The sequence below is a fragment of the Seriola lalandi genome, unplaced genomic scaffold (assembly GCF_002814215.2).
Source record: "Seriola lalandi dorsalis isolate HSWRI2012SDOR001 ecotype SW California unplaced genomic scaffold, Sedor1 jcf7180002054901, whole genome shotgun sequence".
NCBI lineage: Eukaryota > Metazoa > Chordata > Actinopteri > Carangiformes > Carangidae > Seriola > Seriola lalandi.
In genome coordinates, this window is record NW_019525453.1 from 7,245,691 (window position 1) to 7,263,581 (window position 17,891).

General features: G+C 38.6%; 1 protein-coding gene across 2 annotated transcripts; it reads left to right on the plus strand.

The window, feature by feature from the left end:
- Window positions 1–526: 526 nt before the first annotated feature.
- On the plus strand, window positions 527–16,441 carry rfx6 (regulatory factor X, 6). Of its 2 annotated transcripts, none has more exons than XM_087180379.1 (20): window positions 527–683; window positions 3,021–3,180; window positions 3,830–3,953; window positions 4,299–4,360; window positions 4,459–4,536; window positions 5,225–5,261; window positions 5,358–5,465; window positions 5,591–5,668; window positions 5,755–5,868; window positions 6,593–6,642; window positions 7,758–7,917; window positions 8,004–8,148; window positions 8,431–8,540; window positions 8,674–8,791; window positions 10,717–10,839; window positions 11,187–11,393; window positions 12,672–12,981; window positions 13,936–14,318; window positions 14,417–14,617; window positions 15,793–16,441. In XM_087180379.1, exons 1-20 carry the CDS (start codon window positions 527–529, stop codon window positions 15,969–15,971), a joined length of 2,904 nt encoding a protein of 967 aa, XP_087036505.1. In that variant the 3' UTR covers window positions 15,972–16,441. The 2 variants fall into 2 exon arrangements, with proteins under 2 accessions (XP_087036505.1, XP_087036506.1); XM_087180380.1 differs by having other exon boundaries at window positions 5,225–5,252.
- The last annotated feature ends 1,450 nt before the right edge of the window (window positions 16,442–17,891 follow it).

A 17,891-nucleotide genomic window follows, 5' to 3' on the forward strand; every position in this document is an offset into this window, starting at 1 on the left:
AAATCCCTTCAGGCTTGTATGTGTATATAAGTTTAAATAAAGGGCCAGCTGACTGTGGGAGGCAGGATGGATGGATGGACAGATGGATGAGGGTTTTTCTGTTAATCATTAATAACTTGGATTAGCTCCAGTCTTCTGTAAATATGATGAATGCATCCACGGCTTCATTAGCTCTGCCTTCCCACAGCACAGCTTTATAGTCTGAGGTGGCTCTGTCAGGTCTATCAACAGCACAGAGAGTTTTTCCATTTTTGTATGTGGCTGGTAGAAACTGACCAAAATGCTAGAGCTGGTGTTAGTGATCTTTTCCTGGACTTGTGTGATGGAAGGATTGGCAAACAGTGTTTGAGGATTCATGTGTGTGTGCAGAGTGGGGTTCACAGTCTTTAAGGACAAATGGTCTGCAGTGGACTTTTTTTTTTCTTTTTTCTTTTTTTTTTTTTTTTTAAATTTCACAGCAGACTGACTTCACTTTTCTTCTTCTTCTTCTTTGTCTGCGGTTGAGTTTTAAAATCTGACGTCCACGATGCCGATGAAGCGCAGCAGTGAGAGTTCAGGCAGAGATGGAGTGTTTCTCATTCACTCTTTAACCAAGACTTTGTGCAGCTCACCAGAGGAAACACACAGAGATTTCAATGGGCAGACACATTTTCCTCAGGAAGATGATGCTGGGATTAAATCAGGTAACGTAGCAACCACACTCAGTTTCAGAAAAATAGGGCTCAGATTTTGTTTTATATTGTTATGATCCCTTATATGTCATCTCCTTTGTTTTCTCCTGTTTTCTTGATATAATTTCCATTCAGTCTTTAAATCTGAATGTTTTTCTGTGGACAGGTTCCAGATTTGCTCAGGTATAAAAAGTGACACTAATCAACCACATGGTGGTGCTACAGCTACAGGCTTCATAGAAGTGACAGCAAGATAACATTCAATTTTTCCCCCTAAAAACTAAAATGAAAGCAATCAGTAAACAGAGAAGATTCAAATGAATGAAACAAATTCGGTCTGTCAGTGGTGTTATGAAATGCAGCTTTACATCCAGCATATGTGTAAAATGTGGAGTTAAAAATATTTTTGGTGGCTTAAAATAAACCCTCTGCAGACGTTAGTTGGTTTGCACTAAAATTTGAACTGTTTCATAAATTTTGCCACACTAAGATGAATAAAATACACATGGCAAATATAGAATTCTTCTACTTTTCACAGTCATCAATCAAAGATTTTGAAAGGCGTGCTAAAAGCAATGAGCATATACTCAATATTCTTAATTTTAGAGTTATTAAATATCTCATATACTATGTATTTAGGCAGTAACAACATCAACATCACAAAGGGCTGTTTTTTAAATAGTGAAATCAGGGAACATTTCACCAAAATGTTCCAGCTGTGAGATGTGAAACTTTTCCATATTCATTTGCTCCAAAGACTTAGAATATTGTACTTTTACTGCATTTTTCTTTAATGCATTTATATACTCATAGCTCCGGTAGCTCTGGAGCAGTATCAGGAATAAAGTAGTTGAGTGTATTCTGTAACCCGTTGATTCAGTGATACTGTTTTTCCATCATTTCGAACAGCAATTCATTTTTTTAAATTTTATTTCTCTCTAAATCTTCTGAAAACGAATATTAGATGCTGATAATTTTGGAAATTGCCCAACTATGTTTTGAAAAATATGCAAAAATATTGTTAAGCTGCCATGATTCACATACATTTTTGTATGTTTTTGTAGTTTTAAATAGTAAATTTACAAACTCGTGTTTTCTGTGGCTGTCAGCTCCACTACTTCGAAAACTTTCAGGTGATATTACACTGTGTGGTGGATGCACTGAGGGTCTGTGAGGTCTTGAAGCATCTTATTGCATTTGTAAACACAAAATGTTACCAATAAGTAAAATAAGATAAAATGTTATAACATGTATTTTTACATTTACCCTAATCATTTTGGCTTGTTAGATGATTAGTTACTGTATTTTTGTAGGTTTTATAATTGTAACATGACATTAATAAGTGTTCAGGTTTGTGGAGTTTCCTTTATTCCAGTTTCGCTGGGAGAAACATTCTCTAGAAAAAACTCTGTTAGACTGAAAAAGCAATTAAGACATTCTTGTTATTTTGTCAATACCAAGTGGAAATGGAGTTACAGTACAGTACACGTCTTTGAATAGCTGTTCTGGCACCCTTCAGAAAATAATGGACCATTATTTGATTCCTTTAACTTTGGTCCCACAGTGCATTGTTCACTCCACAGGCACACCAGTAGCAATCTAAGTGAAGTGATTTATGAAAGCACAAATCACTTTCTCAAGGTCAGATATGCACAAAAACAGCTCGGCTTTGGACACTGTCCTCTAGGAGTGAGAAGAAGATGACTTAAAATTCATTTAATCTTTCTTCTTCTACTTCTTCTTCTTCTTCTTATTCTTCTTCTTTTTCTTCTTCTTCTTCCTCAGTCTCATCAGAGCAAATGCTTGGATTAACAAATAAAAACCTTGAGGCATGTGAGGTTGCTGGAGACACTGAAAGCAAAGAGGAAATGCTCAAACTGAAATAAATCTGAAAATGAAATGTAAAATGTTCCATTTGTGAGGAAAAATCAATGCGGCGTAGCGTCCGATGCACAGGAAGCACCAGACAGTGCGCTGTATTTATTCAAGTTTTCAAGGTTTCACATGCAGTATGTTTTAAATCAGAGAAGAATAAGCGAAAGGACTCTGAACTACTTCATTTAATCACATAATCATACAGCGAGGCATTTTACAGCACATTTTTAGGCATATTTTCCTTTTTTCCCCTCTGTCTTAGACAGTGATGGAAGGAGCAGTATCTGCGTAAACCATGTTGAAAAAAAGTCAAAGTATAGAAAGAACTAGATTGTGTTTTTTCCAGTGTGAAATCTCAGGTTTTGTGCCATTTTTCTTAAACATTAATTGATCGGAAACAAGCATATTGAAATGAATATTGAAATTGAAGATGAAAAACGCATATGTCTTTATTTGTCTCTATGTTTTTCTCAGAAGCCGAGGACAGTAATGAGACTCCATCCTCTGAAGAAGACCAGGACCTGGTGGACTTTAACGCAGACCTGACCATCAAACAGAGCATCTCCTCGTCCAGGAAGACCATCAGTCAGATCATCAAAGACAAGAAGAAACAGACGCAGCTCACTCTGCAGTGGTAAGAGCACTGCAGGCAGTCTACACACACTGCATCTGCAAATCCACACTTACATGGTACAGTTTACTCAAGTACATTTTCTACTGCTACTGAAAGTTGTATTTCTTACTGCACTGCATTTGTTTAACAGCTGTAGTTACTTCTCCAGTTCAGATTTTAAAACTCTATGATGAGCATTTTAAATATCATACAGTAGTGTATGAAATAGCTTCAATCAGCTCCACCTACAACATTAAAATGCAGTTTACATATTAATGCATCAGTAATAATTATCCATTGGTATCATGTATAACAACACAATCGTGACAGAGCGATTCAGCCTGTACAGTGGGAACTTTAACTTTTATAGTTTGAGTAAATTTTGCTGAATATACTTACATATTTTTTGAATGCTTTTACTTGTAATGGAGCATTTCTACAGAGTGATCTTTCCTAGTAGCTACTGTTTCTTAAACCAACCAATAATAACAACCAGGAGTGACATCTTCCTCCTCTTTTGGACTTCTAACAATTATTGGCTATTCCTATAGATTCCTCTATTTTATCTCTATTGTAGAGCTAGACTGTGACTGTTTGCATTAACTGTATTCAGTGGACATCTCATACATTGTTGTGAGGATGAGGTGATTTCTCACTGATGTGTCCACAGGCTGGAGGAGAATTACATAGTGTGTGAAGGAGTGTGTCTGCCTCGATGTATCCTCTATGCCCACTATCTGGACTTCTGCAGGAAAGAGAAACTAGAGCCGGCCTGTGCTGCAACATTTGGAAAGGTGTGTGTGTGTGTGTGTGTTTCCGTGCAGAGCCAGAAAACGTCTTCACTGTCCAAAATGCCTTCCATAAAATCAGGAAACAGGCATCTATTTGCAGAACCCTAATCCTACACGACACGTTTCTTTATACTGCTCAGTTACAAGTACAATGATCTTGGTAGTTGTGTTGGAAACAACTGGTTATGCATCTTTGATTTAGTATATGAAAGTTTATTCCATATATGCCTCTGCAGATACCCCCCCCCCCTAAAAAAAGAAGAAAAGATATAAAATAATAGTTTCCTCTGTGAGATTTTCAGGTAGAGCTGAATTAACCAGAACTTTGTGCCTCCTGTTTTTCCTCAGACGATCCGACAGAAGTTTCCTCTTCTGACGACGAGAAGACTGGGCACCAGAGGACACTCCAAGTAAATACTCAATTTAACTTTCAGTCTTTTTCCACATGTTCATATTTTGGATTTTTGCAAACGGTTGTCATGCAGCTTACAGCTCCAATTTTTAACAGATATCATTACTATGGAATTGGCATCAAAGAAAGCAGCGCCTACTATCACTCTGTGTATTCTGGGAAAGGTTTGACCAGGTGACATTTAACATGATGTAATCCAGTCTTTTCTTCTTCTTCTTCTTCTTCTTCCTCTGCCTTCTCTCTCCTCCTCCTCCTTCTGCTTCTCCTCCTCCTTCTTCTTCCTCCCTCTCTTTCTCCTTCTCCCTCCTCTTCCTTTTCTACTACTTCCTATTCTTGTTCTTCTTGTTATTTTTCTTCCTATTCTTGTTCTTCCTCTTTCTTTTCTTCTTGTTCTTCCTCTTCCTTTTCCCATTCTTCTGTTTCCCATTCTCCTTCTTCCTATTCTTCTTCTTCTTTTCCTATTCTTCCTGTTTGCATATTATACTGTTTGTCCATGTTTGGTATTTCACTGTTTGTGTGTCCATCATTAGTGCACACTGGTTATATGTTGTCTGTTTTATCTCAGTCTTTGTAGATGATGTTGATGTTTTGTTCTTTAAAGTCTCTGCTGCAGTTTGAGTATTCATGAGAAAAAGACTCTGGAAATACATGACACTAATTAAACAAAACTACAAATGTAAAATTCAAGTCAACATTTATTACCATGAAAATAATTATTTCTTTCTATATACAGCGTGTGTGCGGGTGTGTGTGTGTGTGTGTGTTTTGAAGATTTCATTGCCCAAACACCGTATATTTACATTTTAAATCCCTGCTGATGAAACATTTGATCGTGATCAAATCTGTTTCTCTTTGATCACAGATTTTCAGGGAGTAAGCTCAAGAATGAGGTAAAACAAGTGATTATAGTTAAATTTACTGAAATAAAAACAATTTTCGGCATTTTATCAGGATCAAGTCAACAGCAAGTGTCTAACACAGATTGTATGTTTCAGGGAGGTTTCACCAGGAAATACTCTCTGAGCTCCAAAACTGGAACTTTGCTCCCGGACTTCCCCAGTGCTCAGCACCTTCTGCTGCAGGGAAACATCTCCAGGGAAAAGGTTGGTGATTGTATATTTACTATAAATTCTATTCATACTATTCAGTCTATCTTCTGCATTTCCAGTAGCTTTTTTTTTCTGTTTTTGAATTAATTTCACATCAGATCTTCATTGTCCTTTGGCAGGTGGACACTCTGATCATGATGTATAAAACACACTGCCAGTGCATCTTGGACAACGCCATTAACGTCAACTTTGAGGAGGTGATAATTAAGGTGATAATTGAAAATAAAAACAGTTCACCATCAGACTCACACTGACGCAGCTCTTCAAATATTTTTTGTTTCAGATCCAGAATTTTCTGCTCCACTTCTGGCAGGGAATGCCCGACCACCTGCTGCCGCTGCTGGAAAACCCTGTTATAGTCGACATCTTCTGCGTCTGCGACTCCATTCTCTATAAGGTTGATATTAGATACTGTTTTATTACTACAGTGTGCAGGTGCAAAAAGTGTCTCAAACTCAAATAAAGTATCAGGTTTTCCCGCAAGCAAATTCAATGAATGTTTTGATATGCTCATAATTAATACAAACCAGAAAGATGTGTGTATTTTAATTGTTCTTTTGCACTTAAATCTTCTTCAGTTTTGCTCAATTGTTCATTTATGTCCATTTATTTATAATTCTGAGCTGCACTTGAAAATAGTCTTTGAGTCAGAAGCTAATATTGTTCATAGTATTTATCCAAACTAACTTCATTTAAAAAAAAACACAGGGAGTGATCGGCCAGCTGTGTGTCCTAGTAACTGGAGACTTTTTCTTAGAAATGAAAGGGCCCTGGTTTAATCCCAATCCATCCTAATGAAATGTTCTTGACCTTAGAAGCAGGCATTTTGAAGGAAGAGAACAGCTGAAGAATGATGTTGTGTCCTTCTCTTCCGAATAGATTTGATTCATCACCCAGAGTCTTTAATTCTTCAGAACTAGCAACTCTCAAACACACAGTAAGAGTTTCTACGACAAGAGGGAAAGATAAACAGCTCAACAGGCTCAAGAGATAATTACAACCATCATGATTACAATGATATCTATTTTAATGTACTGGTGCCTTGGAGCCTGTATGTGTTTGTACTGTTATGATTAGCAGTGTATTGCTCTGTTTTACTGATGAATCCTTTATTTCCTCAGGTTTTAACAGATGTTCTGATTCCTGCTACGATGCAGGAGATGCCTGAAAGGTTTGTTACTTCAACTTCACCTCATGTTCATTTGATGCGTCATCATCAAATCAGCTGTGATGTTCATGATAATAATAATAAGAAGAATAATAGTAACGATGATAAACTTTATTTATATAGCACCTTTCAAAACACAGTTACAAAGTGCTTTACAAGACAAGATCAAATCAAGTACGAACACTAAAAAATGAATGATTAAAAAACAAATTTAAAGGTTTTACAACATTTGGGGGAGAGAAAAGTGACAATGAGGCAAATGAGGTTCAGTAAAAATGAGATAAAACAGTCTAAAATAATTAAAGTAATTGATAGGAAACAGGACGATTACTTAATATAATAAGATTTAAAACATTAGTAGATCCAGACCCCAAGCCCAGAGAAAACACAGCTATAAAACTGTCTTTAAAAGGGATTTAGAAGAGGCTAAAGAGCTCGTCGATCTAATCTCCTCAGAGAGGTTGTTCCAGAGAGCGGGGGCCCGAACAGAGAAGGCAGTGTCACCCTCAGTCCTCAGCCGAGATTGTGGAGTGGCTAATAGAGCTTTGGCTGAGGACCTCAGGTTGTGACAGGCCACACAAGGTGTCAGTCTGAGATGTACTCAGGTGCACGTCCAGAGGTGAGTCCTAAAAGTCATCAATAAAATCTTAAAATCAATTCTAAACTTTACTGGAAGTAAATGAAGAGACGCTGGAATAGGAGTAATATGCTCTCTTTTTTTGGTTTTGGAAAGAAGTCTGGCTGCTGCCTTTTGGACAAGCTGTCATGTATGTAAACTCTGTAGGCTCAGACATGTATAAAGAGAGCTGCAGTAGTCCAGAGGAGAGGAGATAAAAGCATGAATTTCTCTAGATTCTAGACGATCTGAGGCTGTTTGTGACACCGCTGGTATCCAAAATATCTGGTGCTTAATGAAAACTGAACCTCATTTCCCATAAAATCCTTTCCTGTCCTGGAAAAAAAGATAAACAGGCTGGAAGGAATTTTTGTAGAAGGTAGTCTGTAGAAGCCTGGATCTTAATGTTGTAGTCATGTGGTCATAAACACGTTTGGTTGCAGTGTAACTACAATGATACGATTTGAGGGACATCTAATCCGTGTGAATGTTGTCTCACCAGTCTGTTGGCAGATATCCGCAACTTTGCCAAACACTGGGAGCACTGGCTGGCCTCCTCCCTGGAAAACCTCCCAGAATGCCTTGCAGCCAAGAAACTGCCTATTGCGCGCCGCTTTGTCTCCTCCCTGAAGAGACAGACCTCGTTCCTGCACCTGGCACAGGTACCAACATTTACTGAGGAAGAAATGATGTCAGTTGTAGCACAAACACAATAATGATTGAATGAATAATTGCCTGTTTTTTCCAGATAGCCCGTCCGGCGCTGTTTGACCAGGCCGTGGTGACCAGCATGGTGCTGGATATCGATAATGTGGATCTCAGCAGCATCAGCTCACAGCCTCTGCTCAGCATAAACGCTACAGGAGACCAAGACCCAGACATCTACTCTGAGTGTAAGAGAACTTCTGAGTGACTATTTGGCATTTTCTCATATCATTATCATGGAAATCATCAAAAACAATCATCATAACTGGGAAGTAAATCAATGTATTTGAATTTTAATAAAAATGCAATATTGCTTCACTTCAGCAAATCTGTACCTCCGACCTGACTCTAAAACGATGCATTCATCATGCTTTTTTATAGTTACATTAGCTGTTCCTCTTGCTGTAATATAAATGAGAATAACGAAGCTACTTGACTCCATCTGAGGTCTTTTTCTTTCTTTTGTCCAGATGACTCCATCACCGTCTTTCAGGAGCTGAAGGAGCTGCTGAGGAAGAACGCCACAGTGGAGTCCTTCATCGAGTGGTTGGACTCTGTCGTGGAGCATAAAGTCATCAAGGTAACAGCTGCTCGCCTGCCTCTTTGTGTACTCGTACTTTGTGTGGACACACTGCACGGTCTTGTAAATGTCCTGTTGTGCAACCAAGCAGTTTTTTATTTTTATTTTCGGCCCTTTCTTTCTCTCCGCTAAGCCCGGGAAGCAGAGCGGCCGATCGGTGAAGAAGCGAGCTCAGGATTTCCTGCTCAGGTGGAGTTTCTTTGGTGCCAGAGTGATGCACAACCTCACACTCAACAACGCCTCCAGCTTTGGTAAGAAAAGCTTCACACGTATATAAAACCTTCCAACTGGTTCACTAGCAAATTGAACCCATTCCTCCTCCATAAGACAGCTTCAGCTTCTAAGATGTGAGGATTTTCAGCCTTCCTCTGTTTATTCTCACTGTAAACTGAATATCGTTTGGTTTGGGACTTTTTAATTGTGGAAAAAACAATGTTTCTGAAGGTGACAGGGATCTAGGAAATCAGAACTCTGACACCTCCATCTCTATTTTTACATCTCGGCTAAAGACACGTTTATATTCTCTGGCCTTTTTTGGCTCACAAACCTTTTAGTGTGTTGCCATGTTCATAATTGTGTATTTGCTCCTTGTTGTTTTCTTTTTTGTGTTAGCATGTTTATATGTTTCTGTATATAGTATATTAAGCATGCTTTCCATGTGTTTTTACTTATTTCATTCTTTTATTTTACTCTGTCCTTTGTACAGCACTGTGGTCAGCTCAAAGTGTGTTTAAATGTGCCTTAGAAAAACAGTTGACTTGACTTGACCTATATGGTATAGCCCTACTTTAATCTTTGGAAAAGTTAGAAATCATTGCTTTGTTGGACTTGACACATAATAGAAAGGGAATACTCATAATAAAGTCATAAAGATACAATATATATATATATATGTAGCAGTATACTTGCAAAATTAATTTATTTTGCTCTTTTTTTTTTGCATCATTTGGTAAACTTTGGGTACCCAAACCTTTGCATTTTGACACCAATAAATCATTAACCCATCACATAAACTTAAATAAAAGTGGTTTATATTTCACACTTGAATTTTTAGAGTTCTCACAAGAATATAGACAGAACAGCACTTTAAGAACGAAACAGAATAACACATATACACAACCAAATACAAAATAAAATAAATAATATTTTAATTTTCATACAACTATTTTAATTAGGCATTCATTTAGTCTGTGTTGTGTCTCATATAAATTGACCATTTTTCCCAGTTCCTTTTCAATGTGTTCTCTCTGGCTGACAATTTCCAGCCACTCACTGATTTGGAGCGTTTGCATTCAGCCAGTTTCTGGTAAAAGTTTCCTCACAAATGAAAGTGGTTTAAACTGGCATAATCATCACTAAAATGTCTGGTGGTTACAACCATTTACTGTGGAAGCTGCTGTGTTGCTTTACAGCACAGAAGGAAAATGTTTTACAGCACAAGGCAGGAAAACATTTGTTTTCTTACCAGACAAACAGAAGCAAACCTGCTGAATCGTTTTTAACATAACATCATTTCACAATATATGCCCTTTAAGTCAAAGATACAAGGGAAAGGGGAGAAGATGTGACAGAGCTTATGGGGAATGTAGTCTAACCAGCGTGCACCTCAACCACAGTTAATCAGTCACTATTGAAAAACTACTTATAAAAGCTACATACTGAGCATAATGACAACATGGGGATTATTATTTGTGATATTAGTGTAGTTTAGCTAATTAACTTGTGCTCATTTCTTCTCCATCAGTCAGGCCACAGGATGAGTTGACCACACACACACAAACACAAGACTAATACAAGCCAGCTCGGAGCAGATTGCTACAATAGTGCCATAAATAGTAATGGCCAGACTCACCTTGATTAAACAAAGTCTTATCTGAGGGTCGCGTGCTCTCTGTTCAAACACATGCACACAGGCTGCGTGAACATGAATAAACACTGGCCATTTGTTGGGTCGCTCTCTGAAGTCACAGTAAAGCTCAAACACAGAAGGTTTTTAACCTTTGACCCTGCAGGTCAAACAAAGAGCAGCTCCATCCTAAAGGTCAAACAGAGGAATCCTCAAGTGAGAGCTCAGCTGGAGTCAGGGAACTGAGCCGGTTTGATATGCGAGAAAGGTTGTTAGGTACAAATCTTTCTTCGATGAACTTTTTCACATTTTGTGTTTTGGCGTCGGCAGGTTCCTTCCATCTGATCAGGATGCTGTTAGACGAGTACATCCTGTTGGCTCTGGAGACTCAGTTTAACAACGACAAGGAGCAGGACTTGCAGAACCTGCTGGACAAATACATGAAAAATGCAGGTATCCGCCATCGGAACAGACTAACACCTGGGGAAATGCAGCCACTCACATTCATCTAGCAAAACTCAATTCATGCCAAGAGGCCTAAAGGTCGTTTAACTCATACTTTAATCAGAGACATAATCAGAGACAATTATTAATATTACAGAGTATAAGTGATTGATGATATTCCAGGTTTAACTATCACCATTATTACAGTAGTGTCCCACATACAGAAGGTCATGCAGGTCAAAAATAAAGCAGCATCAACAGAAAATAGTTCCAATATGGCCGAAAACGAGTCCTTGTTTAATGACTTTTAACAGATGATGTTGTTAATGATGTGATGTTGCTCTTTTTATTTTCAGATGCCAGTAAACTAGCGCTCATGGCTTCACCTAGTTCCTGCTTTCTTGCCAATCGCAACAAGGCCAACTCCGCCACTGACCAATCGGTGAAGAACGAGTCTCTGGTAGAACACGCCTATATGTCTCTGTCCACCAATCAGCAGCAAAGTCTGGAGACAAGCACGGTCATCTACCAGGGGACAGATACTGCTGGCTTCACAGTTTCAGGTAAAAGGAAAAGAAAATAATCCACCATTTTGTAAAAATAAAACATCCAACCAAAATAAAACATCAAGAACAAGAAGTAGCGTGAATTATAATCAATTTAAACTTTATTCTCCAGAATGTTATTACTTAGATCCACTAAACAACTCATGATAACTGACCTCACAGTCACCAACTTGGATGATTTTCAAAGTAAAACATAAGTCATCACATTTTTTCCCTGAGGCACAAAAAGCATCCTGAAATTGTGTTTCTTCTTCTACACTGATATAAAAATTCTGCTTGACATTTATCATCGTTGCTATCACAGCACTGGGCAACTTTCCACGTTGGTAGCAGCAAGTGTCTGATAAGTGAATGGTTCAATAAGTCCTCCAAACTGAAAATGACAAAATACATGATTTGTTGTTGTATTCAATACGCACCACATGTGTTTCTTCTGATCTGAGAAGAAAATGAGCAGAACAACTTTGTCTACCAGTATTTTACATTGTTGATGCAGCAATATCTGAGCTTTTGGCCATTTGAGGGTAGAAAAACAAGCTGTAAACACAACACTGACCTACTGTTACCTGACAAAGTTATAATGGTGAACATGTGAACATGTGAACATGCAAACAGTTGCCTATTTACACATTCTGCAGACACCAAGCAATGTAATATTCATTTGGAGTCCAATATTGAATCTCTTTAAGCACTGATTTTGGTCTCAAACTGCTCCTGAGGAAAAAGATCTGTCTCTTTAGCTAATACAAGCTCAACTATGCTCACCAGATAGTTGTTAGCTTTGTCAGACTGCTGGTCAAGTAGTGTAAAATGGGTTTATTGGAGCTTCCGCACTGAAAACATTTGCCATACATTCTCATTTAACCCATTGTTCATACAAAAACATTGATGAGTGCAGCTTTAAAGGAGCTATTTGTGAGTTTTGCTATTACTACATAGCCAACATTAGCTTTAAGCCTGGAACAGTTTTAGCTGGTTAGCATGCTAACTTCATTAGAAGAAAAGAAGTGATAGAAATAAAAACAAAACAAAAGGGTTGTTTTTCATAGCTTGGGACAGCTCTTGGCAAGAAAAGGAATGAACTCACATTGTTTCTTCTAGACTGGTAAGTAAACACCTGTTAATGCTAACATTAGCAATGTAGCAATAGCAAAACGTACAATTAGCTCCTTTAAAGAAAATCACTCGTGTAATGTCAACATTTTTCACTTAATATCTCCTCATGTGTGTTTATTCTAGACTGTATAATCCCTGTTTCTCCACCCCCACACTCAGGTGGTCAGATGGACTTCTCTCAGATCAGCGGGCCCCTCATGACGCCCCCTATCTCTCCAGCAGCGTTAGTGCACCGAGGCTCCGTCATCAACCAGGGGCCCATGGCGGGCAGACTCCTGCCGTCTTCCTGTTCTTCCTCCACCTGCTCCACCTCCTCTTCCTCATGCCTCTCCTCTCTCAGTGCAATGACCCAGCCCAGCCCCTGCTCTTCCTACCCGGAGACCCTGTATCACTGCTTACCTCAGACCAGCTCTAGTTACTTCCCTCCAGCCAGCAGCTCCTCAACCTCGAACTACCAGCCTGCACTCAGGTTAGCTTTTATATGATGTTATACTGTATATTCATTCACTGACTGCTTTACTGACACTTATGGGTCATTACTGGGAATTTGTAAAACAAATAACAATAATGACAAATAAGATGCAGTCCAGTCAGTGTCATCTGTCTATGATATGATGAACAATATGGAGTGATGACAGAAGAGATAATAATTGTATAGGATAATGGATAGTTCTTGCCCTGATAGGATTATAAAATAACCTTTTTGATAAGGTTTTCTGTACATACAAAACATTTATGATGATGATTATGGCCTTTGTTTTCCTTATTTTTCTTGTTTTGCTTTTTTATCTTTGATGGTGCGTGTTGTTTTGCTATGCGATGGTAAATCATGAAAAGTTGAATTTTTGACTCATGTAAATGTGTTTAAAAGGACCCTCATTAAGTACGTAGTCTCCACTAGACTCTTGGTGTCATACTTTAATATTTTAACATTTTACCACCTTCATAAGGCCTCAAGTTTCATACCCATGTTTAGATTTACACAAAACTTGGAAAGTTATTTCCCTTAATTTGCCATAAAAACCAAAAACTTAATTGCTGAACCAAAGTATAATATAATAAAATATATAGTATAATATTCCAAAATTATTATTTTTGATGTTTGCAGTTAAGTTTTTATGCGCTATTCGAGCCAAATATCACAAATTAAATGTTTGTATTCTTCCTTTTTTTGTCTTGAAAGCAGTACAGTTTTAAAATACAAAATATTAGAATAAAATTCCCAAAACATTACTTAAATTAAAATGTTCTTTATTTAAAAAAAAAAAGAAAGAAAAAAGTTTAACAACCTGCAGAAAAAACTCATTGGTTGGTGTCATTGGTAAAAATCAATTTATTAATTGAGTGTTGTAGCGTGTAGACATATTGTAAGATATCCCCTGTTCTTATAATGTCTGAAGATTTGTTTAATTCTATATTTCAGACCTCAGACCCAAAATCAGTGTCTGGCCTCAGTTCAGTCTCAGGCTTCATCTCTGGCCTACCAGCTCTCTCGGTACCCCTCGTTTAATGACCAGCAGCTGACTAAAGACTTGTTCTACAATCATCATCATCATCATCCTCCTTCATCAGTCCATCACTCATCCAGCAGCACGAACTGCTCCCTGACACCTTATGCCTCTGCAGTCCGGCCCACATCCAGCTACAGTTCAGGTTCAGATCCGGTTCAGACTGAACAGGGGCTGGACGTTCAGACTGCCGCTCAGATTCTGGACTCAGCTGAAGGGTTCGGCTTTGTGGGAGCAGGACTGAACCCCTCAAGTGGTGGGTGTCAGGGACAGACGTTTTCTGCCACAGGACACAGCGGTAAGTCTCAGACTGTGGCATTAAATCGAACGGTACCAGATTATTAACACAATTCTCAGAAAACAGGATCTCATTTCCAAACTTTCCTCCTGTGTCAGGTTACTATGGCAACAGCAGTTACCTGGACAGCCAGCGGATGACATCACTGGTCGACCAGCACGTGTCCGTCATCAGCAGCGTCAGCAGTCTGCGTCCCTTCCCTTCAACGTACTCTGAAGTTCACGATCCGCTCAACATCCTGGACGAGCCAGGAAGGAAAACTACAGGAACCTACTTCACAGAGGCTGAACCTGGAGCAGGTCAGCAGGTCACATACTGTGTGTGTGTGTGTGTGTGTGTGTGTGTGTGTGTGTGTGTGTGTGTGTGTGTGTGTGTGTGTGTGCGTGCATGCGTGCTGGTGTGTTTATTTATATATTGGTGACCAAATTTTTCTTAAAATATCTTCAGATTATAGAATTATTTAATTTGCTACATGTTGTAATTTTATAAAAAGCTTCTTTGTATGTGGTTTTCTTTTAAAACTGGCAACACAAAGGAGTCAGGAAAATTGCATACATTTCAGCCACACATTTCAGTGGTGTATTGGCAATAAAAACTCCAAAATATTATATGTAAGAACATTATACGAGCCAATTGCACACATAAAATTACACTACTGCTTAAAAGTTCTGCTTTAAGTGAATAAGCTGAGGTGGTAAAAAGGTAAGTGGTAAACTGCCCAGGGTGAAAACGAGCAAACAAACAAACAAAACAAAAAAAATCCATGTCACCAAAAACTGAAAAGTCATGTGACTTTGATAGAAAAACAGAAAAGCCTTTTTCAGGGATTAAGAAACTGGTTAATGTCCAGCTTTCTTGCAGCAGTGGAAGTAAATGAAGCCTTGAAAGTTAATGCAAACCATTCCTACAGGTTGATGACTTACAAAGCCTCTGTCAGAACAAAGGACGTGTTCGAACAAACCGTTGCCACACATTATTAGGAGATTACTGTACTGTTTACTGTAAGTAACAAAGGAAGACAGACTGGTTGGTCAGGGATCATCATAGGACAAGAAAATGAGCCAAAACATTAGAGGAAAAGAACAACTCAATGAGTTCACATGATGAAAGAGCAGCGCAGTCTCCGGACTTAAGACTGAGAGCAAAGCAACTGCAAGTGTGACACATTTATGATAACTTCTGCAACAGTGTTGGGAAATTTAGATTTTTTTTTTTTTAATTCAATTAAACACTAAAAAGTTCCACGATTCAAATTTTTTTTTTAAATTTATAATTGTTTATTTGTTTCATGCTTCATTTTAACTGACACAATAAACCACATAAATGTCAATACCAACTGGAACTTGTTTTGACTGAACTTTGATATAAAGTTACAGTTCAAGCATGAAAACCCCTCCTGGTCCTGTACAGGTATATGGTTACAGATTAAACACTGAAATTATTTTATTTTATATTTCTGTTGTTTCCTCCTCAGATCATTCCCTTCCCCCGTCGGGATCTGCTCCCTGCATGTTTGGAGTTCCCTCTCCGTTCCCCCCGCAGGAAACACTGTTGTCTCAGCAGCGCGTGACGCCATCCTCAGAGGTGCAGGACCTGGTGTCCTCGCTGCCTCCCATCAACACCGTCTTCATGGGCGCAGGAGGAGTGCAATGACTCTGAGAACACAAACATCCGCTCGAGTCGAATCAGAGCAACTTTATAACTCTTTATAACAGTGGAGTGAGGGAGGTGAACGCCGTGTGACGAGGACACTCAAACCCAGAACATCCGAACTGTGAGGTACAGTATGAACCTTAGCTAAGGAGGCTATAAAGATTGTTTCAACCGGGAAAGACCTACATGACACCTGTCAGTTGTTTTTATCACCACTGTATTGTACCAGGTCGAGCAGCAAAGCAAAGATGTTTATTTGTATTTAAATATGGACTGATACTTTAAAAATATACAAATTGACAACAGTCGCTCTGATACAGATATTTATTCTATATCCACTACTGTATTTTTCAAATAGTAATTTTTCCAGTTTTGAGATAAAAAAAAAAGAAGTGCTTTTGTTGTTACATGATGCCTGAGGGCTTCCATTTCTTCTCTGTGCAGATTCTTGTAAATAAAGCCTCACAGGTGATACGCCATGCTTTTCACTGACTGCACAACAAGAGGAAAACAATCTAACGGCGCTGCGGTCCACACCTGCTCAACTTGCATTAAGAGCTTGTTTATATACAGGCCTTTAGAGCCAAGCAATGCTGCAGGGGATGAAAACTATTACTTTTTGCAATTTCATTTTGAGGGTTTGTTTCTGAACTTTTTGTCCTGATGAGTCTCGGGCTGGTTCTCAGGGTACACTTCACTACTGACTCGTGGTTCAAAGTGCAAAGGTGTAGGCACCTTATTACATAAGAGTACTGAACATTTACTGGTTCCACCTTCTCCAGTGTGAGGATTTACTGGTTTCCTCTGTTTTACTTCATTGGAAATTGAATGTCTTTGAACTTTGGAGTTTTGGTTGGACAAAACAAGTCATTTAAAGACTTGTAACAATTTTATTCTTATATAAGCTAAACAATTAACATTTTAATTGATATTGGAAAAATTACAATTAATGGTAGCCTTAATGTCAATGCACACATTTTATGCCAAATCCAGTGTTTTGTGGTGCTTTGAGCTAAATGCTAACATTAGCCCAATGGCAATGCTATAACATGCTGCTGTTTAGCAGGTATAAAGTTTACCATCTTCAAAATTTTGTGTGTTGACATGATATCGTTTGCTAATTAGCACTACACAACAAAGTGCAGGCGGGGCTGATGGGAATGTCAGTTTTTCAGATGTTTGGTCATAAACTAAAGTATCTGACAAATGAAAAGTCAGGGGATTATCAAAGCAGTTCGTGTTCATCCTCTGGGGGATATGAATATGAATGTCTGCACCAAATCTCATGGAAATCCACCCAATGCTTAAAACGATATGACTCTCAAAACCACAAATGTCAACTGCGTGGTGTTGGTGGATGCAAAGTCAGAATCATGAAAGTCATTTGGATTCATCCTGTGGGGAATATCTGTCTGTGTAAAATTACATGAGATATTTTAGTTTGGACCAAAGAGGTAGATCAAACTCCTCCAGTAGCGGCTGCTGCTCTTATGAAAAACAGCAGTGGATTTGCACAAAGACTACATGGATTATTAACATTATGTACCTGGTTGCATATTTGGCTCTTTATTTTATTCACTGCAATAATGGAGATACTGAACAGAACGGACCAGGGAACAGCTTGTGTTCTTGCTTTTGTCTGCCTCTGCAGCGGATTGACTTTCAGTCAATAAAAGAACCCAATAGAATCTTTATCTGCTCCGACCTCATGTCAAACCACTAAACACATGAGTCTTTAATGGCTGAGCTTGCAGACGGAAGCACAATTGAAGACCGGGGATCAAAGTTGGGAGGTTTTTATTTGTAATTATTTGGTTTCTCTGCGACACAATGGAGCGAGATATGACTGAGATAATGGTGTTTACAAAATGTTACGAGAACCAACAAAGATAAATGGAGGGAGGGAGGGGGGGGGGGTCG

Coding starts and splice junctions, on each gene's coding strand:
- rfx6 (XM_087180379.1), top strand. CDS start 527: ATGCCGATGAAGCGCAGCAGTGAGAGTTCAGGCAGAGATGGAGTGTTT. Junction 3,181..3,829: donor ACGCAGCTCACTCTGCAGTG/GTAAGAGCACTG, acceptor ATGTGTCCACAG/GCTGGAGGAGAATTACATAG. Junction 5,262..5,357: donor TCAAGAATGAGGTAAAACAA/GTGATTATAGTT, acceptor TGTATGTTTCAG/GGAGGTTTCACCAGGAAATA.